The 22486-nt window shown below is 49.1% G+C and overlaps 2 protein-coding genes across 5 annotated transcripts in view; both read right to left on the reverse strand.

Moving 5' to 3' along the window:
* Positions 1-7146: 7146 nt before the first annotated feature.
* On the reverse strand, positions 7147-11111 carry FBXL22 (F-box and leucine rich repeat protein 22). The gene is made up of 2 exons (XM_080663320.1): positions 10762-11111; positions 7147-7573 (listed from the first exon to the last, which is right to left on the reverse strand). Exons 1-2 carry the CDS (start codon positions 11094-11096, stop codon positions 7228-7230), a joined length of 681 nt encoding a protein of 226 aa, XP_080519446.1. The 5' UTR covers positions 11097-11111; the 3' UTR covers positions 7147-7227.
* A 2664-nt stretch (positions 11112-13775) lies between these two features.
* The window catches only part of USP3 (ubiquitin specific peptidase 3), a 112573-nt gene continuing 103862 nt past the window's right edge, over positions 13776-22486 (reverse strand). For 3 of the 4 annotated variants that reach the window (XM_080659775.1, XM_080659776.1, XM_080659778.1), the window contains 4 exons: positions 20926-21044; positions 19769-19882; positions 19546-19613; positions 13776-16900 (listed from right to left, as the gene is read on the reverse strand). In XM_080659775.1, coding sequence (XP_080515901.1) covers positions 16735-16900; positions 19546-19613; positions 19769-19882; positions 20926-21044 — 467 coding nt within the window. In that variant the 3' untranslated portion in view covers positions 13776-16734. The remainder of the gene's footprint in view (positions 16901-19545; positions 19614-19768; positions 19883-20925; positions 21045-22486) is intronic. The other variant, XM_080659777.1, reaches the window with a different exon arrangement.

Here is a 22486-nt window from a genome sequence, read left to right on the forward strand (position 1 = left end):
CCAGCGCTGGAGGACCCTGGGCAGTGTGCTTGTGTGTTGAGGAATGTCAGGGTGAGCGTGTGTTCTAGGGGAAGGCCATCTTAGAGCCCAGAAGACTGGCTGCTGGGAGTGGGAAAGGAAGATGACAAGGCCTTTGGGTGGCTTTCTCTGTCATTTACGGCAAGTTCAAGCCAAAAGCTGCTTCGAGTGTACTTGAAGACTGACGCCTGCTTAAGGGTGCCAGACAGAGCCTTGCAGGATATAGAAGGTGTGTATTTCAAAGAGAAATTGGAAGAAGAAAATGGTTTTGTTGGCTAAGATAATGTGGTGCATGGAACTTTCCCACTGAGACTGTCTAATAATATTTAGAATAATGACATCTTAATTTTATTGAAAAGAGGCTTCAACTAGAACTGGGTCTCCGAGAGAGATCACAGCTTTGGGGAACCTGGAGTTTCTGGGCAAAGACAAGCTTTTACTACTCGATCTGAGAGCTCAGTCAGCAGCAGTGGTGAAGGGCTCTGAGCTAGAAGCACTCACTCGGGTCACGAGGCACCGCCCAGGCCCCTGGACCAGGAGGGTTCAATTAGGGAAGGGAGGCCTCTGTGTGCTGCTCAGATCCTGGACCACTAAAGACCGTCTTCAGCTTGTGGGCTGGTTCCTGGTGACAAGGGGCTCTTCTTGCTGGGCTGGGCTGGCTGAGGGTGTGCTGAGCTGAAGGGTACATCTGCTGTCTCGAAGACTATTTCAAATCAAAGTAATACTATGACCTTGTGAGGCTCTGACCTCTACCATCATAGTTTGCTCTGGACTGAAGGGCAGAGGCACCCCCAGCAGGCTAATGCTCATGGTTCCAGGTCCTGTTGTTACCGGACAGGGACTGGGCCAGGAGAGGGTCTGCCTCAGGCTGGCCTGTAGTATGTGGGTTCTTGATTTCGTGCAGGAAAGATTTCACAACACAAGTCCAGGTGATTCTGAGAATATGTTTATTAAAGCTGGGACAGTGACACAAAGGCAGTGCTCAGCACCAGGAGAGGGCTGGGCGGGGTTCTGCTTTGGCTCCCTAGAAACGCTGTAGGCAAGAAGGGAGCTAAGGTGGGGCTGCTGTCAGCTCACTGGGAAGTCAGAGGAAAGGGGGCCTTGGAGACAGGTTCAGGGGGTGAGCCCTGGACAAGCTGCCATTGCCCACTGTTCCCCTGGCCGCATGCCTCCTGGGGACCCTTAGAGTTTAGGTCACAGGGGTGGGCAAACTTTTTGACTCAAGGGCCACAATGGGTTCTTAAACTGGACCAGAGGGCCGGAACAAAAGCATGGATGGAGTGTTTGTGTGAACTAATATAAATTCAAAGTAAAGGAGCGGAGGGGAGAGCAAGAGAACCCTCCGCTCTTTCGGCTCCGCGGGCCGGATAGAACAGCCGAACGGGCCGGATCCGGACCACGGGCCATAGTTTGCCCACGGCTGGTTTAGGAAGAAGTAAAAAGCTCATGTCCATGAGCATACACTAGAGGGAGCCCACACTAAGTCTTTGTTATTGAGGGTTTTTATCTTTCTTCTGTGGGCGAGGATTTTAGGGGAGGGTTTCGGCAGAATATTCATCAGCTTTCCAGGTGTGTCTTTAACATGCTGATGCACCAAGATGAGCATACAGGGGAGTTTGGGATTATTTTTCGTCTGCTTTACTGTTTTACTTTTATCTTGGGTATGTCTGGCTCTAATTGGGTTTTTATTTGTTCCCCTGACTTCATCTGTCTGTGGGTTTGCCTGGCACAAATGGCACTAATTGGGTCTCTGTTCTCTATCTCTCCAACCAGGATGATTTAAGCCGTGCATTCTCTGGTTAGGGAGGAGAGGTATAAACTATTTGCTCTCGAGTGTCCGTGGTTAGGGGAAATAAGGTCTTGAAATTTACTAGGTGGCTGGAAGTTGTTCAAATTGTTTGGCCTTAATTTTTTTTGTCTGTTTCCCCATCCCATTTGCCAGGAATTTTCCTAGCTTGTTACTATCCTGTCTCACTGTCTGTCAGGTCTAATGGACAGCTTCTCAGAAGGTCTGACCCTACGAGGAAAATCTGCACCAACACCTTCGTTTTATAATATGCCGTTTCTTTTCTGGGGAGCCTGTCACTTTTCTTCATTCTCTCGACTTTGGAAGCCCTGGAGAGAGGGAGGTGTGAGTCCCTGAGCTGAGGAGCTGAAATGCCAGATACGATATTTCCTTTACTTGGGTCACTTTCGGCCGCTGTGGAGGCTTGGGCACTTTCTTTGTTTGCTGGACTCATTCAGTTAACAAATACTTGTGGTTTTTTTATGACCCTTAACTAGTCTCGAGAACTCTGACCTCCAGCCTTTAAAATTTAAGATTTCTCAGAGGCCCTTCAAGGTAGGGCTTTGTTCTGGGCCTCCCAGCTTTGTGGCCTTTGCCCAGCACTCCCAACCATGAGACACCCACATCTAGTTAACTCAGTTTTTAGCAAAAAGCAAGTCTTGGGCATGGAATCCTAGAGCTGGAGGAGCCCGAGCTAAGGGATCAGTTTCTCCCTTTACAGACCAGAAATCCAGGGTCAGGAGAGGGAAAGCACTGGATCACAGATACGCCAGGTTAGAGCTGGGAGTCCCAGCTTCCTGTCAGTACACCCCTGTGGGAGCTGATGGGGGTCCAGTCAGTCCTCTCCAAACAGCCTTTGCAGAAACTGGCCAGTGTGTCCCTGAAAGACAGGCCTCAGCACCACCTCCCAGGGAGCAATCTGGGGCCTCTGACCTAAGAGCCTGTGGCCCCAGTCTGCTGGCACTGAGGTTCCCGTGCAGACCAGCCAGTGCTGTGTGGTACCTGAGGTCAGCCTCCAGTCAGGGGGCCTGTTCTGCACCTTCCCCCTAGCATTCCTTCTGTGGCCATTGGTTGTCTCAGTCACAACAGAATGAAAAGAGTTAACATTCAAGAGCTGGGAAAGTCTGTGGTCTGTTCTGATAGAGGCTGTGAAGGCACAGGTAACTCCCAGTCGTTTCTAGGTACCTCCTCTGGAGGTCAGGCCCCCATCTCCCCAGCTCGCCCTCCTCTGCACTATGCCTTGGGTTCTGCCAGGCACTTGGCTTTTCTAGCCCGTACCCCCCCATAGATGTGAGGACTCCTTTCCCTACCCCTACCTTCCAGCACTACACATCTATATATATAAAAGCCTAAGCGACCATCCAACCGTTCGACCAGTAGCTATGACATGCACTGACCACCAGGGGGCAGATGCTCAACGCAGGAGCTGCTAAGCTGCGGTGACTTGGCAGCTGTGGTTCTGGGGTGACGCACCCAGAACCAGAGAGGAGAGAGCCCAATTCTGAGGTGTGTCACCCGAGAACCTCCCTCTCCCAATCCGGGACCCCTCAGGGAATGTCGGAGAGCCAGTTTTGGCCCGATCCCCACAGGCCAGGCCAAGGGACCCCACCTGCTGGAGTGACCCCGCTCACTCTGCAGACACCCTTCAAGCCCCAGCGCCGCTCCAGGTGCGGCTGGCCGGAGAAGGACCAGGGGAGGTTGGCTCCAGGGTGTGTCCAGCCCATCTTGCCCACTCCCGCCCTGCCAGCCACCTTCTAATTAATTTCCTTTCAATGTGCACGAATTCGTACACCAGGCCTCTAGTTTAGACATAATGTCATCACAGTGTCACAGAGAGGGTCCCATTTTACAGATAAAGAAACTGAAGCTCAGAGAAGTCATAACTTGTCAGAAGTTATGGGTGGTGGAGCTGGGCGACTTAAAGCTCCCCTCACCCTAAGCTGCATGTCTTCTGACTAGAGTGAGTCCTTTGGGGGAGGGTGTGGCCCAGCCCACGACCAATACCCTCTAAGTGTTTGCTAGATGAATTAAGCATGCAGTGAGTGCCCCTTGTGCTGTGCAGATCTGAGAGAAGACCCAGAAAGTAATTTTAGATTCAGCAGGGCACTGTTCGGTCAGGTGCTTTGCTCAGCGCTGCTGATGGTGAGCAGTGACTGAGGAGGCAGAGTGCTGCCCACCTTCTGGGAGCACCTCGGATGGCCCTGGGCTCAGGGACCCAAAGCTTCCCTGGGTGGGGCGGGGCAAAATTAAGAGCCCTAGAAACAGTGTGGGACACAGCTTTATTCCTGTGGTCACCACGGTCTTGGTATGTGGGGGGTTACTAGGCATTGAAAGGTTAGCTGGGGAATGTAACCTCATTTATAAAAGAGCATCCATGGGAAAAGGGGCCTCAGAGGCATGCAGGTTACCCCTTCCCAGCTGAACTTGCAGTGACCTCTGTTCTACAAACACACTGCTCCTTACAAAAACCCTGGCAATAAGATTCTCTACCAGGGTTCTCAAACTACGGCCCGCGGGCCACATGCGGCCCGCCGAGGACATTTATCCGGCCCGCCGGGTGCCGCTGCCTGTCCTGCTTAGCAGCCGACTCGTCCCGGGCCCGCAGTGCGCATAGGAATTTGTTCATAGTTTTTTTTTTAAAACTATAGTCCGGCCCTCCAACGGTCTGAGGGACAGTGAACTGGCCCCCTGTTTAAAAAGTTTGAGGACCCCTGCGTCTAGCCATCCCAATACACAGGTAAGAAAGCTGAGGTTTAGAGGGCGCTGACCTGCCTTGGTCAGAGGAATCAGAAACCACAACCCTGTTGTTCCCCAGACTAAACCTCCAACTTGGGCAAACAGCGCCTGCTGGGAATTGGGGTTTATCAGAGAAGCCAAAAGCGAAGTCCTGAGGCTTAAGTGGCTCTGTTTTAAACATTTAACCCCCTGGAAGCCTGAGCCTTTTTTCAACATTGTTGCAGTAGTGGGAGAAAATGAAGTTCCTGCAGGACCTGTCTCCTGAGCCCGGAGTATGGTGTGTAAACTGTAAAATCTCCCCTAGGTAGCTAGTCTCACAGGCTGGTGGTGGGCCCTCCCCACTGCAGGTGGTGGCCTGAGAGACTGCTTCTTCCCACACAGGCTGGGATTCAGTGCCAACCAGTTTCCAGGCAAAGCACTGGCCCAAACAGGGGCTCAGGGGGCAGCAACAGGCCTTCAGCAGTCCCTGGAAGGGTTGGGGCAGGGTGGGGTTCTGCTTGCTTGCCCACAGGTTCTGCCTGGAGAAATGTCAGCACCTCCAGGCCTTCACTTAGATATGTCTGCCTTCCCTTGGCTCCCGCTCAGGGTAGGATGGATGGGAGAAGTCCAGCTCTCATTTCATCCTCATAATTACCTTTGAGGCCTCCATGGCTTCCCCTGACCACCTTATTTCTCTGATCACTCCTGCTTGCCCTTCTTCCTCACTCTCTGCTCTAGACACACCCACCTCCCCTCTTTCCCCTATTCCCCTAGTATAGCACCTAAGCTCCTAGTCTGGTGAACCCGCTCCTCCCTCTTCCTGGAATAACTCCCAGGTGCTGCTCAGCTCCCTCCCTCCCTCCCTCCCTCCCTTCATGTCTCAGGTGCCACCTTCTCAAATGAGGCTTACGTTGGTCAACCCCCTTGAAAAGGCTTCCCCCTTACCCTGTGCTCACTCCCCTCCCCCATACTTAAAGACTAGAGGCCCGGTGCACAAAATTCGTACACTGCTGGGGGGGGGGTGTCCCTCAGCCCCAGCCTGTGCCCTCTTGCAGTCTGGGACCCCTCGCTCCTTGCTCCTTAGCACCCACCAATCACAGAGGCGGGAGAGGCTCCGGCCACCACCACTGTGCTCACCAGCCGTGAGCCGTGCTTCTGGCTGAGCAGAACTCCCCCTGGTGGTCAGTGCATGTCATAGCGACCGGTTGTTCCACTGTTCAGTCCATTTGCATATTAGCCTTTTATTATATAGGATTACAGCAGGTACTGGAATAAGGTTTCATTCAACATTGTTTAGTTATAACGTTTATGACATCTAGGAAGTTGTTTATATCAATTACCCTATGGTTAAATTGGTTTCATTATATGCACATTTGCCCAGTTCCAAGAACCTATCAATAATAAGTGAGGACTTAACTGTACTTACTGTCTCTTCATCCATTGGAATTAAGCACCATGAGAATAGAACTTATCTTTTTCCTCGCTGTTCCCCCAATATTTGGGCAACAAATTAAGGAACCTGTGAGTAGGGGTCAAGCTCCCCTTTCACAAAGAGGAAACACCTGGCCTCAGGTGTGTAAAAGGGTCTTGGTCTCAGCGGGTGATGGGCAGAGCCAGAGTGTGAGCATCGCCCACCACTCTTTAGTGCTCGCAGACTTGTGCACTAAACCAGTTTTCCCCCCATGTACCTGTGACCAAGAAGCTGCTGGGTGACCAAGGGTCTTTACTTGGGTGGGAAAAGGTGGGGACATAAGTGACTAAAGCCCTGAAATCAAAGACCAGGCATGTGCCCACGTTCAACAAATCCATCAGGTAAAAACCTAACTGCATCAGTTTATAATCGTTTCATTATCCAAGGACCTCGACAGGGTTGCTGCTTGTTTTTAATTCTCTGCTGCTTTTGTTTTTAATTATCTACTCTGGGTTTCTGAAATGCCTTATTTTCCTTTATGACATGAGAACGGTAAAAAATAAGGATAACTATGTAATTTATGTAATAATCACATCAACAAGCAAATTTCTAGAATCGTGTGTGCAATAACTCCTAGAAATAAACCCCCCTCGCCCGAGGAAAAGCGAGCAGACTGGTGTGGGCGCGGAGCGAAGCCGCGGCGGGGCCGGGCACCTGGAGCGGAGCCCCTGTCGCCCCTGGAGGGCTCCCCCGGGTTCCACCCCGCCCGCAAGCACTGGCCAGAGGCCACGTCCCTGGGAAGCCTGCGCCTGCGCCGTGGGCGAGGCCTCCGGGGGGCGCTAAGGGGACCGCTGGAGCGAGCGGTTGGCCGCCGGAGCCGCTTAGTCCCCTTCCTAGGGCTCCTGGCCCGCGGCATCCCTGAAGTCCCGACCTATCGGGCGGGCCAGGCTTGCCCCAGGCGCACCGGCCAGCTCGGTGGCCCGTGTCTCCCTGGGGTTAGACCCCCCGACGGCGGTAGCAGACCCCGAGGGTGTAGGCGCCTCCTGCTGCTGCGGAAAGGAGGCAGGAAAGGTGCTGGTGTTCAGTGAGAATCACGCGAGTGTTTTCCAAGCATCACGTCATTTAATCTCGTATTTATCCTGCATATAAAATCGTAAAGTGAGGTAGACATTCATATGCCCATTTTGCAAACGGGTAAACAGGCTCAGAAGATACAGCGACAGTCTGGAAGGTGGCGGAGCTGGGTTTGCTCCTTCGGCCGAGCGCCGTGGGCGGTGTCCTTCCGCGGCCCGGTGGCCTAGCGCGGGAGCAGCGTGCGGAGGGCCGGGCCCGGCGCATGCGGGCAGCGCGGCGGCTGGTCGGGGATCATGGTTGCGCTATGCTCGGCTCGCAGCGCCAGGCGCGGGCACGCGGCACGGAGGCGGCGCAGGCCGGCCGCGCTCACGTTGCGGCAGAAGTCCACGTGCAGCGTCTGCAGCGCGCGCCCGTGCGCCGCCACGGCCACCAGCGTGCGGTTGGTGACGCGTGCGCAGTTCTCCAGGCGCAGGGTGCGTAGGCGAGGGCAGCAGCGCAGCAGCCGAGCCAGGCAGTCGTCGGTGACGTGGCCGCAGCCGGACAACGTGACGGACGCCAAGTTGGGGCACCTGTGGAGAGAGGGTGATAATCACAGGGCCGAGGAGGACACGGTTAGCGGGCCCCGGCCACGCAGGTGCAGGAGCTCACTGTCTCGGTCGTCCTCCCAGTAGCCCTGGGAGGCGTGCAGGACCCTTAACAGAGAAGGAACAGCCCAGCGATTTTAAGGAACTTACTAGCTGCGATGCTGCGGCCGGGAGCCGAGCCCGGGCCGATGCCACATTTCCCTTCCCCATACGGTAATCCGCATGGCTGCTTAGGCCCAGGAGCCCCAGTGGGGAACCCAAGCCCCGGTCCTGCTGGGTCCTGGAGGGACAGCTGTAGTTCTTTCCATCTCTCCGCGCTTGTTGCCTTCCGTGTGCCCGAGAAGCGGGCGTGGTGAGCGCGCTAGGCCGCCTTTGAGCCCAGGCCCTGCCCCTCCTGGCCGCAGAGAGGGAGGAAGGGTTGCCAGTGGGGTGGCTTAGAGACAGGCCCACTCCAACCGTGAGGAGGGGCGGGGTGGGGGGCTCTGGGTTCTAAAGCCCTGGTTTCAGCTCAGCTGACGGGGCAGTTATTGCAGCCCCACTGTGACCCCGGACTACACACCAGGCCGAGGGGGCGTACAGTCAGGGACAGATGTAGCTTGTCCAGAAAGCTTGGAGACCCCTCTACCCCAGCCTCACCAGGACCTGATGGAGCAAAGTTAGACTTGCCTAACTGGTCTGCCCTTGGCTAAGCCGCTCAGCCTCGTTTTCTCCGTGGGGCAGTAGGGAGGGAATAATGCCAATGGGGATATGAGGATTTTTATTTGGGTTGTAGAGAGTTTAGGTAGTTGTAGTCCTCTTCAGGGAGTAAACACAGACAGACTGCTCCGGTCAAGAAGGACTTATGGGTCTGGCCAGAGTAGCTCAGTCGTTGAGCTGCAGCCTATGAACTAGGAGGCCATGGTTTGATTCCCCACTTACTGGGGCACTTGCTGGGGTTGCAGGGTGAGGGGTGTGCAGGAGGCAGCCAATCAGTGATTCATCATTGATGTTTCTACCTCTCCCTCTCTGAAATAAATAAAAATATGTATTTAAAAAGAAGAAGCAGCACCCCTGGTGGGCACAGGCCTTGGCTCCCTGTAACCAGAGGGAGGAGTTGAGAGGGGTAAGTCCCTGTCCCTTGCCCCATCAGCTCCCCCAATCCCTTGACTGCACCTGCCTAGGCCAGCTCAGCTCCCTGGTGCCTGGGGCAGAGGGTACAGAACTAAAATAAAAGACTTGCATGGCCACATTTCGCACACTGAACCCATCCCACCCTCCCAGGTTCACATGTCTGCCTTAGTCTTCACAACAGCCTCTGTACCCTGTTTTGTGAATGAAGAAACTGGCCCAGAGAGCTCCAGTGACTTGCCTGTGATTGATTTGCTGGTTTGACCCAGGACAAATGTCTGAATCTTGTGGAGCCACCTCCTTGTGTCAAGTGGACGAAATTGTTACCTTCAGGAGGGTTATGGGGATTAGGTGTTTAAGCCCCAAGGGTGGTGAGTGATCCCTTCCTCTAAGAACCTTTAGAATAATCCTGATGGAGGAAGAGACCGGAAGGAGAAAGAGCCAACTCCCCTGCCCAGCCAGCCCCTGCTGTTCCCCACCACCATCCCCGCTGATGCCAAAAGAACCAGCTTTGATGATACTTATCTATATGCACTACGTGCCAGTGCTACTGTGTCACTTAACCCTCTCATCCTGTGAGATAGGTGATTTGTCCTCTTTTACAGATGAAGAAATGAGGTTGAAAGTTTAAATACTTGGGTTGGGGTCACATAATCGGACAATAGAACTGGGGGACTTGGCACAGAACCCCAACCTCCAAGCCCTTGCTGCACCCAGACAGTAGCCTGGGAGGCCTATTCCAAACCTTGCTGGTTTAGGGGATTAGAGCAACTTCAGGGCAAGCTTTCTGCCCCATTTGTATCACCCCCCAGGTCTGATTTCTGGACCTTGTTAACCCATCAGAATGGCCTGGTCCTGTGAGGGCCTAGTCCTAGCCTATCTTGTTTTCTTCCTACTGCCTTAAAAAGCACAGGTGGGCTACTACACCGTTTTCTTCTCTTCCTGTCGTGCTGCCTTCAGTGGTCGGCAAACTCATTAGTCAACAGAGCCAAATATCAACAGTACAACGATTGAAATTTCTTTTGAGAGCCAAATTTTTTAAACTTAAACTTCTTCTAACGCCACTTCTTCAAAATAGACTCGCCCAGGCCGTGGTATTTTGTGGAAGAGCCACACTCAAGGGGCCAAAGAGCCGTATGTGGCTCACGAACCACAGTTTGCCGACCATGGGCCTAGGTGGCAACAAGCTGGCCCAGCCTAGTGTCAGTAGCCAAGGCTCCTTGCCTGAAGGCAGAATGGACTAGTAAAGGCTCAGGGAGAGCCTGGCTGAGGAAGTTTGTGTCTTTGGTCTGGGCACGAGGCTATGGCTCAGCCTCTGTCTGTTGTAGGGTTGAATTATCAAATACAGGGTGTATTTGGACATACTTTTAACAAGAAGATATTCTATCTGAAATTTAAACTGGGTGTCTTGAATTTTTATTTACTAAAATCTGGCAATCCTAGATTGTGGGCAAATCAAACGACCTCTTAGAGCTTTGGTTTGCTCATTTGAAAAATTAGGCTAAAACACCCTTCCCTAGGAGAACTGTGAAGATTAATAAGTTTCTATTGGGAAGACCATGACTATATATCACCACCCCTACCCTGAGTCTGGCTGGGTTCAGCTAATCCAGAGAATCCCTGCTCCTTCCACAGCTGCAGTTCATGAGCCCTGGGGTTTGCTTGCCGGAGGGAGACTGTGTTTGGGGGCCGGTGGGGGGTGGGGCGCGATTGCTGAATCTAGGAATCTTTTTATGAGGTCTGACCTTGAAAATCCTGGCTCAGCGGGACCCACCTAGCACTTAATGGCTGCCCGGGAGGACAGCCGCCTGAAGGACAGCAGGACAGTGCAGCTGATGCCCAGTTCCTCCTCTGCTCTAGGACCTGTGAGGCTTAGAGGAGCTTGTTTCCCCCATGATTTTATCCATCTTCTGGGGGCTGTGCTGTGGGTGGGCCTAGAGGGTCTGCCTTGAGCCTATTCTGAGGACCCAGAGGCAGAGCCATCTTGGTCTTGTAAGCTGCTCTTCCCTGCCCCCCAGAAGCCTCCTAGAGCTCTGGATGCCAGTGCTGCTCAGGAGGCGACCTACCTGTCGCACACCTGGAGGAGGAAATCATTGACCAGGCTCTCATGCCGGCTGCAGATGCTCCTCTGGAAGGCACTCTTGAGCCAGTCCTCAATGCTGCACACCTGCACGCGGCTGGAGTGCCAGCAGATGGAGAGGTTCCTGAGCATCGGGCTCAGGAGGAAGTTGTCCTTCTTGAGTTCTGTGAGGGAGCGAAAGTGCAACAGGGGCCAGAGTGCAGGGTCCTCAAACACATCCTGGAGCTGGGGGCAGGTCCTGGCGAGGTTCTTCCTGCTGTCCTTGTCCAGGAAGGAGAAGAGGTGCAGCAGGCACTCTCGGTTGAGCTGGGTGATGTGCATGGTGTACAGCAGCCACGGAGTGTGGCTGGGGCCCAGGGACCTGACCTACCTCCTGCTGCTCCTCCCCAGCTCTGGGCCCGTGGACATATATGGTTGTGGAATGGGGTTTATTTTGGGCTAACAACTGGTGCTGGAGCTTGGGGGAGGGGGGGGCAGCATCAGACATACGTGCAGCGGTCTGTCTCGGCTTATGTTCAGAGGAATTGAAAATCCTGGCAGAAAAGCAGCCTATTGAAGTTAAATAGTTTCCTTAAAAGGGATTTCTTTTCCTTTTAGCTGACAATGGTGTTCAGCAGTGAGCTCTTTGGCTTTTCCCGAGGCATTTTCATTCTAGGTGGCTAGCCAGACCACCTCTGTCCGGGCTTGCAGGCTCTGCGCACAGAGGGACTCTAACTGTAAATAGGATCTGCTCTTCTCTCCTCCTACTGAACATCAGAGTTTTGCCCCACTCTTAGTAGGAAGAAGCCTGTTGTCTGGAAAGAGCTCAGGGTGAGTTGTTTCCTGAGCTGTGAGCAGACACGGATAATGCCTCTCCTGCTTTTACTCAGTGGTGATGGCTTTTCCAGGCTGGGCTGATCGGCCTTCAAACCCTGCTGCCCTGCACCAGGCAGAGGGGTGTCCTGGCCTCCCAGCTTTTATCCCGAGTTGTTCCTAAAACATTTACCTTCAGTAGCTTACCTTTCTGGTTTCTTGTTTTAAACTTCCTTGCTTTACCTTTTTCTCATGTGTCCTGTTGTATCTAGCCTATATTTTCAAAACACTCAGGATGGATAAAGTAGCTCTTCATACAAAACTGCGTGAAACAACTTTAGGTGAAAGTATTTTAGCCTGAGTTTGCCCTTTAAGCGAACCACACACCATCCTTGTGAATGCCTTGGTTCCGCTTGGCAGATTGCATGAAAGTCTTTTCCATTCAGTTCTCCCTCCTAAAGTGACCCAGATTTCTCAACACATGGATCCATTTCCTAACAGTGCTTGCTCGAATCCCAGCTCGACCCTGGACTCTACTGTAATTCCCTGCCATGAGGGCCTGGCTTTGGGTACAGGTTGGGTGGTTGGTTGGTGCAATGCCGATAGTAAAAAGCTGCGTTGGACCACAGGAGTGAGGTGAGCAGCCTTTTCTCTCTCCGCTGGACCAGGGACTTCACCTAAGGGGCTACCTTTCTTCCTTCTCCCATTTAACTGGCATTGGGAGGAACAGGAATCCTTTGCAGTTTGTAGAGTAAGAGAGAGGAAGCAACTATGCTGGACCCCCTTCAGGAACTCGAGCTTGGTCAGGTCCAGTGCAGCTTTGCCTGCCTTTAAAAGCAGATGCAGCTGAGAAAGGAGAGGATTCTGGCCAGCTCTCTTGCTCCTAGAAGCCAGTCTCAGCTGTCCTCTGTTGAGGACAAATCGGCAAAACAGCTAAAAGGAAGCTTTTATCCAGGAAAGGGGAACTAGCTAATACTTCAAGCTAATCATTTTAACTTAAAAATGACAGCTGAAGCCCCTCTTTGGGCTCTAGCTGTACTTCCCCACTCAAAAGGTTCACTGCAGCAGCACAGATGGGCTTAATAGAAAGCCGTATGATCTTCACTTCCCCTCCCGAGTCCTTTCCAAACGAGTACATCTCAGAGGGCTGACCCTGGAAATAGGCAGTTCATTCACTTTCTTAAAAGGCAGGGCTGTGTGAGCCACTGGCCACTGGGAAGGGTCCTTCTGATTTGTGTGGCTTCCAGCCTGCATCCCCGCCCTGCTAGAGCCTGCCCCCCTGCTCCTGGGGGGAGGGCCTGTAAGACGGGCCTCAGAATGCAGGGTGGGCCCACATGGCATGCATTTTGGCAGGGAGGGGTCTGGCCCAGGCTTGGGTTGTCAATGGCAACAGCGCCTTTTTTCTGTGTGGAGCTTGGCTCCTTGGCTGCAACAGCAGCAGCTGCACAACCTCTGACCAGCACAGCTGCCAACTTGTGATACGGGACCTGGAGGCAAAAGCTTTTGGGCTGCAGGCACCTCTATCTTCAGTTTTATTTTTTCCCTTTTCATTGAATTTTATTAGGGTGACATCGGTTAATAAAGTATACAGGTCTCAGGTACACAGTTCTATAATACAGCAGCTGTATATTGTATTGTGTGTTCACCACCCCATGTCTTCAGTTTTAGAAGACGTATAGGAACAGGAACAGGCCAGTAAGTGACAGGAAACCATGGTATGGACACAGGGCAGTTCTTGTGTTTTTACTGGTTACAGGGGACATGGGGGCAGAGAAGGTGGTATTCAGTAGCTTACTGTAAAGCAGAATGTTTAACAGCTCTTACTTGCCTTTTACTTCCTTTCCTTAAGAAGATCAGTATCCTTTGCTCAGAGTCCAAAACCTCGTTCCTCAGGGTCGAGTCTAGCTGTGAAGGAGGTGAGCCGACCTCATTTCTTTAAGAGCAGCTGGCCCAAGGAGAGACAGGGTGACTTCATTCTGCACAGTGAGCTCCCACAGGCTCCTGACAGCAGCATGGAGGGTCTCTTCCCACCACTACCCTGCCCCACAGGCCACCTCATCCGGACCCCTGGTCACCAGCAGCCCCAGATGATGAGGGTTCTGTAAGGATTTACCCCCTGCTGGCTGACTGACAAGGCCCAGAGCTTGAGGGAGGATATTATTATTTACTTGGCTCCACTGAAAGGTGTTCAGAAATAATAGTCAAAAGGAAAGAGACCAGACTTTTAATGATACTTTCCATAAAACAGTTCAGGTGGGTGAAGCAGAAAAGGGATGTGATTACAACTTAAATGAAATCAGTCACTTGCACAATTAATCCTCTCGGCATCATACAAACTGGGTTTTAACGGCAAATGATTATAGCACAGCCAACACGTGCGGAGGGCAGTCTGGAGTCCAGCACTCTGCCCTGAGGGGGAGGTGCTGCATCCAGGCAGGCGAGCAGAGACCTGGGCTACAGCGTGACCCCGCCCCGCGCCCACCTCTCCCCCTGCTGTGGGCGCGCTCCTGTGACTGCAGTCGGGTCACGGTGACCCATGCCCTGGCTGCAGGAACAGACGGTTCATGCGCTTTTCCAGGGCCCGAGGAAGAGGCCACTTCAGCAACAGAGGGGACGTGAGAGAGATTAGGGGAGGCTGGAGGTTGAAGTGGGGTAAGTATATCTAAATAGACGTATGTACACTAACCAATGACGGAGAGGTTTGGCTTTAAGAAATAAATATGTCCCCAACCCCAGAAACCACGTTGCTGAGTAGGTTCCACGGGTGAGATACACATTTAACACTCAACCAGGGCCAGTACACTTGACTGGTTTAATTCTGTTCCGTTTGTCATCACTATACACTGAGTAGAATACAGTGGATTAGCAAAGGTTTCTCCACCATGGAGAGAGATTTGTGTTGCCACAAACTGTTCTATCACCCACCTAGGTGGGAGGACTTCTGAGAAAGGTTTCTCGTCCAAGGAGCCACGTGATGGCGTGAGGCCCTGCCTCCGCAGAAGCTCTGAGTGAGGAGCCACACAAGCCCGAGAGAGCGTGGCACAGGGAAAGCCCTGAAGAGCACAAAAAGGTCAGCTTTTAAAATAGGTGTGGTAAGGCTACACAGTTAAATTTTGAAATACAAACAGGCACATTTACATCACTGGTGGTAAGCGCACAATTCAAATGGGTCCAATCACTTTTCCAAAGAGCCTTCATGATATTCAAACAATTCTGCTCAAGTAAAATCAAGCAATAAAAATACAACAGCAATTCAAAAGAGATGTGTGCATCTTTTAAGCCAAGAGTGCCAGCCTGTCTGAGGACCACTTCCCCCAACAAGTGGTCTGCTGTAGTCCAGTCTGCTGCTAAATTCCATCTGGTATAAAAATACAGCTCTTCTCCACCACCATCAACACTGCCCAAGGCTTTACTGCTGAAGCAGTGGCAGCTGCCCACTTGGAGACTCCCGACCTGCGTGCAGATGCTAGAAGTTAGCTGTGCACCTTCTACAGTAGAAGAGCTTGGGTTCATAGGAGATGCTCAGCAAGATCAGGGTGGTGTTAAATTAAGGTACTGATATGTTAGATCAAATTAAGTGAAACTAATTTTTGTAGATCAAAAATAACAATTTCAAATGGTTCACATAATGTAATTTAGCATTGTGAACTGCTTTAAATACGTTCCTCTTATCTTCTAGACAAGGTTGTAAGACCTAAACATGACGGCAAAGCTTTTTTCTCTGGAGTGGAAACTTAGACTCCACCATCCGAGAAAACGACACAGTGATGGAAATGTCTTGGGTCTACGCAGTCCCATGCCACGAGCCGGAACGACTGAAGAACTGAGTTCTTTAACTGTAGTTAAACGTGCAGCTAGTGACCACCGTCCTGCATAGGTTAGGGTTAGGCATGATCTCAGTTTGCTCCCGGTCATGCTGAAGTATTAGCGGAGGGGAGCACCTTTCTATTTACTGGGTGGGATGGTACCTGATTCATAAATTGTTGAATAAAGCCAATTAGATTTTTTTTAAAAAGAAGTGTTTAGTGGATATGGTCTGCTCTGAGGGAATGTGGGATATAACATGGGATTCTAGTTCCAAATTTCAATTTGAGTTAAATTTGAATAGTGCTTGTACCTATTTTTCCTAAAAATTTAAAAAGACTAAGAGATAGAAACTAATTCAAAGTGAGAATACTTTCAACTTGCCCTGCTAAGTTGGATAGGCCAATGAAATAGGGCCATAAAGACTCATTTCCTTCTGTAGAAGCAGGGCCCACAGTGTTACCTGAGAAATAGGTGGTCAAAATAAACTCTGGAGAGAGGCGAAGTAAGACCAAGTGGACATGCAGTTATCCCCAGTGCTACAGTCAATGGGGGAACAGATGCTGATGCAAACAAAGCCATGTTCCCATCTCACTGGGAGCACCAAAACCATGTAGCTGAGTCAGAGGATTTTTTAAACACTAAATGCATTTGGTCTTTTCTGTACTCCTATCTTCTCCATGAAAACACACATTAAAAATATACCTCAAAACCTAAAAACCAACAGAGTAATTCTTGAATATGTAGTACAGATATCACTGAACCAACCAAGTTATTCCGTTCGTGCTGATAAACAGCAGCCTTGAGAAATACAAGAGCATCAGTTACCTGGTCTATTTCATGATGCCCTGTTACCTTTACAAGCAGAATGAATGATTCCTGAGCAGTCACTGAAATCCCATGGGCCACAGATTACACACACACACGTGATTCTTGATTCAGAGTCAGCCCGGTCTCCAGCGCAGCTGTGCAGGGCAGCAGGCAGCTGCATTGCTCTCCAGTCAGGAACATGCCTTACTGTCAGCATGTGAGAGCAACAAAGCATTGATGTAAATGTGCCTCAAAGTGAGAACTGAAACATTAATATAAAAACGTCCAATAGAACTAAGTTCTTGGAACTACATATAAAAACTGAATTATTACCACTAAAGCAGCAAATCAAAATATCTGCTGAGGTTTTCTGGTAGAACTAAAAAAAAAAAAATTAGTTGGTGCCCAGGTTCACTACCATTGACAAAATAAAACTAAACCCCAAATAGGAAATTGAAAAGTGCATAATGAAATTAAATCTTGGATCAAGTATTTATGGAAAATTGGAAATGTTTGTCCGGTATAGTTGACGAGTAAGGATTTAGAGGAGGTATTAAAGTTTATCCGCCCCAGCTCTGGCCTGGCGCTCCACGTAGAAAAGGATGTAGGCCTTGGCCTTCACCACGGTGTCTTCCTCCGTCAGCGTCACAGTGCTGTCATTGAAATGGAACCAGCGGCCTTCGTGAGTCGCATATGCCGTGTAATGTCCAGAACCCACCCTGTAAGGAGGAGTCAGAAGATAAAACTTTAGTAAGGGCTATAATGGAATAAACTCTAGAGAACTGTGGTTTAAGATGGTTTACTGAGCTCACATGTTTATCTTCCTCAAAACCCACTGAAATGACAAGGCAGAGACTGACACTAGAACCAGAAGTGGAAGATTTTCTAGGACACAGAGGTGTATTCATGGCACTGGATTAATGGAGAAACTAGCTGAGTAATGCTCAACCGAACAATCACAGGCTAAGGCCTATAGGAAACACAGAAAACAGAACCAGACTTCCCATTAGAGTTTTGGGGAGGGGTCACTGAGCTTAAGAAAGTACCTAGCTCAAGGAAAGTGCCTTTCCCCTACTTTGGCCATCAAGGGCTTTTTTCTGTCAGCACAACCCACCCACTCTCCCAGGCAGAACAGCCTGCAGGTATAACAGAGACCTTCACAGTAATTAACCACTGAGGAAATAAAGGCAAAAAACCAGAGAACTTCACAACTGTTAGAAAAACCCTTACCATCCTATGTATAACCCTATATAATAAAAGCCTAATATGCTAGGTGTCTTGTCGTCCGGTGACTGGTTGACTGTTCAACCAACCAAAGCGTAATATGCTAATGATATGCTAAGGCTGCTCAACCACTTGCTATGATGTGCACTGACCACCAGGGGGCAGTCAACTGGTCAACCAGTAGCTATGACATGCACTGACCACCAGGGCAGATGCTCCAACCGGTAGGTTAGCTTGCTGCTGGGGTCTGGCCGATTGGGACTGAGTGAGATGGGCCGGACATGCCCTGGAGCCCTCCCGTGGTCCCTCCTGGGCTGGCCAACCTCCTGCGTCCCTCCCCAGACGACCGACCGGCCCGATCTGAACAGGGTGAGACAGGGCCAGACATGCCCTGGAGCCCTCCCACAGTCCCTCCCCGGCCCCATCATGCACCGGTGGGGTCCCTTGGCCTGGCCTGCACCCTCTTGCAATCCAGGACCCCTCAGGGGATTTCGGAGAGCTGATTTCAGCCTGATCCCACAGGCTACTCCCCTTGGGAGGGCGCCAGATGCAGGGCTCACAGTTGCGAGCACCACTGCAGCAGCATGAGCCTCTCCCAATTGGGACTGATTGGGCGCGAGCCTGCAGCAGGCGCAGTGGGGCCGGCATGAGTGGGAGCAGCAGGTAAGAGCTACAGGCGGCGTTGGCCTGTGGGTTCTGGCCCGATCCCTGCAGGCCACCCAGAAGGGCCCCACCCGTGCACAAATTGGTGCACCGGGCCTCTAGTTTACCAATAATGACCAATCTCATCATTTATTATGATTCTGAATAAATATCCCAAAATCATCAGTCAAGAGGGGAAAAAATAACATGAAAGAGAAGTATCAGAAAAAACAAAAAAATAGTAATTAACCACTGAGGAAATGAAGGCAAAAAACCAGAGAACTTCAAAAATTCTAATTAGTACCAATGTTTTCAAGAAGATACTGCAACCATAAAACAAGAACAGGCTGTTATGTTATGAAACAGTTATGAGAAAAAATGTGATCTCCACAATATAAAAATTCATGGAGGAGCAAATCTTTAATTTGGAGAGAGATGTAACGCAGATTGCTGATTTGGCAAAATGGGCTATGGCCACCTTCAGGAACAAAAAGATGGAAAACATTAAAGAATCATTAAAATATGTGAAAAATCCAAGAAAGTTACTATACATTTAACAGATGAGGTGTTCCAGAGGAGAGAATGGGGTGGGAAAAACAAATTCCCATTATTGGAAGACACCAGACTAAGACTGTGCCTTATCAACTATCAAGCAGGAATGTATCTGATGTTATTTCTTAAGACCAAAGACAGAGGATCCTACAACTTTCTAAAGAGAGAAAACAGGTTGCCTATAGAGAAGTGAGTCACCCAGTCAGTGTGGCTCAGTGGTTGAGCACCAACCTATGAACCAGGAGGTCACGGTTTGATTCCCAGTCAGGGCACATGCCCGGATTGCTGGCTCGATCCCCAGTATAGGACTTGCAGGAAACAGCCAATCAATGATCTCTCTCATCATTGATGTTTCTATTTCTCTCTCCCTCTCCCTTCCTCTCTGAAATCAATAAAAAAATATTTTTTATAAAAAGGAGTAAAGAGTCAGAATTGTAGTGGACGTGTTTATAATTCTGAGTGGTGAAGTCAATGGAGCAAAGTGTACAAAGTTCTGAGGAAAAGGATATTCAATACAGATAGTGGTTTTCTGAAGGTAAAATAGTCATTCTCAAACAGACCAAACTTTCAGGGAGAAAAATAATCAAGAATTATTCAACAAAATAAAAAATGAAGTACAGGACATGAAGTAAGTTATAAATAATTTTCCATTTTCCCTATTTAAACATCAACTGGCAAAGGAAATTACTTGAGTAAAGAATGCTCTGGATTTGTGAACAACGGATTAGGTTCTGGATGCTGGGCTCAAATAAACCACGTTCCATTTAGCTTTTATGTGCCTTCACTTCACAACATTCTTGCAGGAATATTCTTTCACACCAAAACTGAAGGAAAATTCTATTTCACTCACTTTAATGTACCTGAATCCATATTTTTTAGGGAGTTTGGGGAGAATTATCAAGAGTGGTGCTATTCCTAACCGGGACCAGCCCGCTGACATACTCACCCGGAACCATGGTGCACCACCACAGCGGCGAGGTCGTACAGGCAGTTCTCAGGGCCACTGTTCTCAGGCTGCGGACAAGGGAGAAGGCATCCCAGGACTGAGTTAGGGGCAGTGGTCAGTGGCATCCGTATCTCCCACCTCAATGACCTCTACCCTGTGTCAGTGAAGACTTAATTTTACTGAAGAGCCGCCTTCTCATCAGCCAACAATGGTATTACCTTACCTCTAGTAAGTAGCATTTCATGTCTAGACCTCTCAGTGGAAACTCTACATATGTGTCAACCTTGTTTCTTAAATATGCTGTCCAATGAAATCTTTTCAAATGTAAGCATAGCACCTGGATCAGAAACAAAGGCAAAGATTGTAAACAAACTACTTGGTTAACTGTCTATCAAATATTTTAGGTGGCTTATCAGTTTATCCTTTGATCCTTGACATTGCTTTCTTCCATGCACATACTATTGTGATAATGTGATTTGTAATAATGAAATGTATTACTTGGTCGTAGTTCCCTTTTCTGGTATATGGCTCCTAAAACTCTTAGAATTTCCTAAGTGATGAGAGTGATAAAGGTCTTTTGTTATGTGAATGAGGTGACTCACTTTAGGATGAGGGCCGTACCTCCCTGATCTCAGGGCAGGGTAGAGGGATTGGAAGTTGAATCAATGGCCAATGGCCAGTAATTTAATCAGTCATGCCTATGTCACGAGGGCACCTGGTGAGTTCCAGGTTGGGGAACCAGAATGCTTTCTTTCATATGCCCCATGCTGGGCCCCAAACTCCACAAGACAGGAGGTCCTTTGGAACCTCACCCTATGCATCTCTTCACCTGGTGGTTGATTTCTGCCCTTGGTAATACATCAGTAACCTAGCGAGTCAACAGGTTTCCTCACTTCTGTGAGCTGCTCTAGCCAATTAATGGAACCCAAGGAGGGAGGTTGGAAACCTCTGATTTATAACCAATCAGAAGAATAGGCATCTAAGTGCAGGGGAGGGGGGGGGGAGGGATTATGATAACCTCCAATGTGTAGGTCAGAAACCTAAAGTAGCAACCTGGGCTTATGACTGGCTCTGAAGTGGAGGACGGTCATGGGACTGAGCCCTTAACCTGATGTTTCCCTTCAGCTAGTGTCAGAATTGAGTTGGAGTGTAGGTCACCCAGCTGGTGCAGTGGGAACCTCTCTCCCCTCCACACACTGCAAACTATGATGTGGACACATTTAAGTACGCCTTATCAGAGGGTTTATTTAGCTTTTACTGAAAACACTAGAGACTAATACAGGAGAGATTACATAAAGTTACAGAAACAATTTGCTTTTCATTAGTCATAAAAACACTGTTCCCTTGAAACTGCATTAGAATTTGAAACTCAACACTTACCTTGGGTAGTTTTTGAATCCAAAACTTTTTAGTGGACTTTTGTTTCTTTTTGCATTTGTGGCACATATATAACTCTGTCTCATCAAGCTCTTCTAGGTCGGTAAAACTGCGAAGACAATCTAAAACCAAATTGATTTTGGCAGCATTACATCAGGAAGCCTTTAATAGAGGCAGTGTACTGTAGAAAAAGACTGAACTTTGAAAGCGAGCAACTTAGGCTCAAATCTCAGCTTTATTAGCTATGTGTAACTGTGGAAAAGTCAGCTCTCCTCAGTTACAAAATGAAGATAAAAAAATAACAACAATAATACCTACTGTGAAGAACTGCTGTACGGGAGACAAATAATGTGTACAAAGTGCCTGGCATCATGTCTGACATTTGGTAATGATCAATTAATGACAGATGGTATTTTTTTAGTTGGTATTATTGTTGTTGGGTTTGCTGTTGTTAATGAGATAGTCTGAATAATTCTGATTTAAAAATATGGTTCCCCTAATGAAATCAAGGTTCAAACAGCAATTTTCTTACAAAGTTCATAAAAAAATCAACTTTAGATCAAGCAGTTTCAAAGTCATAACTTATTAGAAAATAAACATAGATTACAGAAGGCCACTTATCGATCTTCCTCCTGTACTGCAACGAATCCTCTTTTCCAGACTACTTTCAATCCCTTGGATAGACCACATATCTACCTATCTATCCATCTACTTTTAAAAAAGATGTGTGGTCGGGAGCTTGGTAAACTGTGGCTCCAGGCCACAACCAGCCACCTCGGGTTTTGTAAATAAAGTTCTGCTGGAGCACAGCAACACCCACTCCTTTATACATTGTCTGGCTGCTTTGATGCTACAACAGCAGGGTTGAGTAGTTGGGACATGGACCTTTATAAAACCTAAAATATTTTTTAAAAAAATATTTTTATTGATTTCAGAGAGGAAGAGAGAGAGAATCATTGATCAGCTGCTTCCTGCACCCCTGAAACCCTGGCATGTGCCCTGACCTCTTGTTACATAGGTCAATGCTCAACCACTGAGCCATGCCGGCTGGGCAAACCTAAAATATTTACTTATCTAGCCTCTAATGAAGCTGCTGTATTTATGAATATTAATGAATAAAAATGCTTGGATGGTTTACTTTAAAAAACACCCAATTAAAAAATAGGTAAAGTACTTGAACAGACATTTCTCCAGCAAAGATATACAAATGGCTAACATGCACTAGAAAAGATACTCAACTTCATTAATCATTAGGAAATGCAAATCAAAACCACAATGAGTCCTAGCTGGTTTGGCTCCGTTTATAGAGCGTCAGCCTGCGGGCTAGATCTCCAGTAGGGGGCATGCCGGAGGCAGCCGATCAATGATTCTCTCTCATCATTGACGTTTCTCTCCCCACCCCCCCCCCTCTCTCTCCCTTGCTCTCTGAAATAAATAAAAATATATTTTAAAAAATGAAATCAATGGAAAAATATCCTCGGGTGAGGATTAAAAAATAAAAAAGATATAAAGTTTAAAAAATAAACAAGACACAATGAGATACATTTTACACTCATGATGGTTA

Source organism: Plecotus auritus (genome assembly GCF_963455305.1).
Source record: "Plecotus auritus genome assembly, chromosome: 1".
NCBI classification, from domain to species: domain Eukaryota; kingdom Metazoa; phylum Chordata; class Mammalia; order Chiroptera; family Vespertilionidae; genus Plecotus; species Plecotus auritus.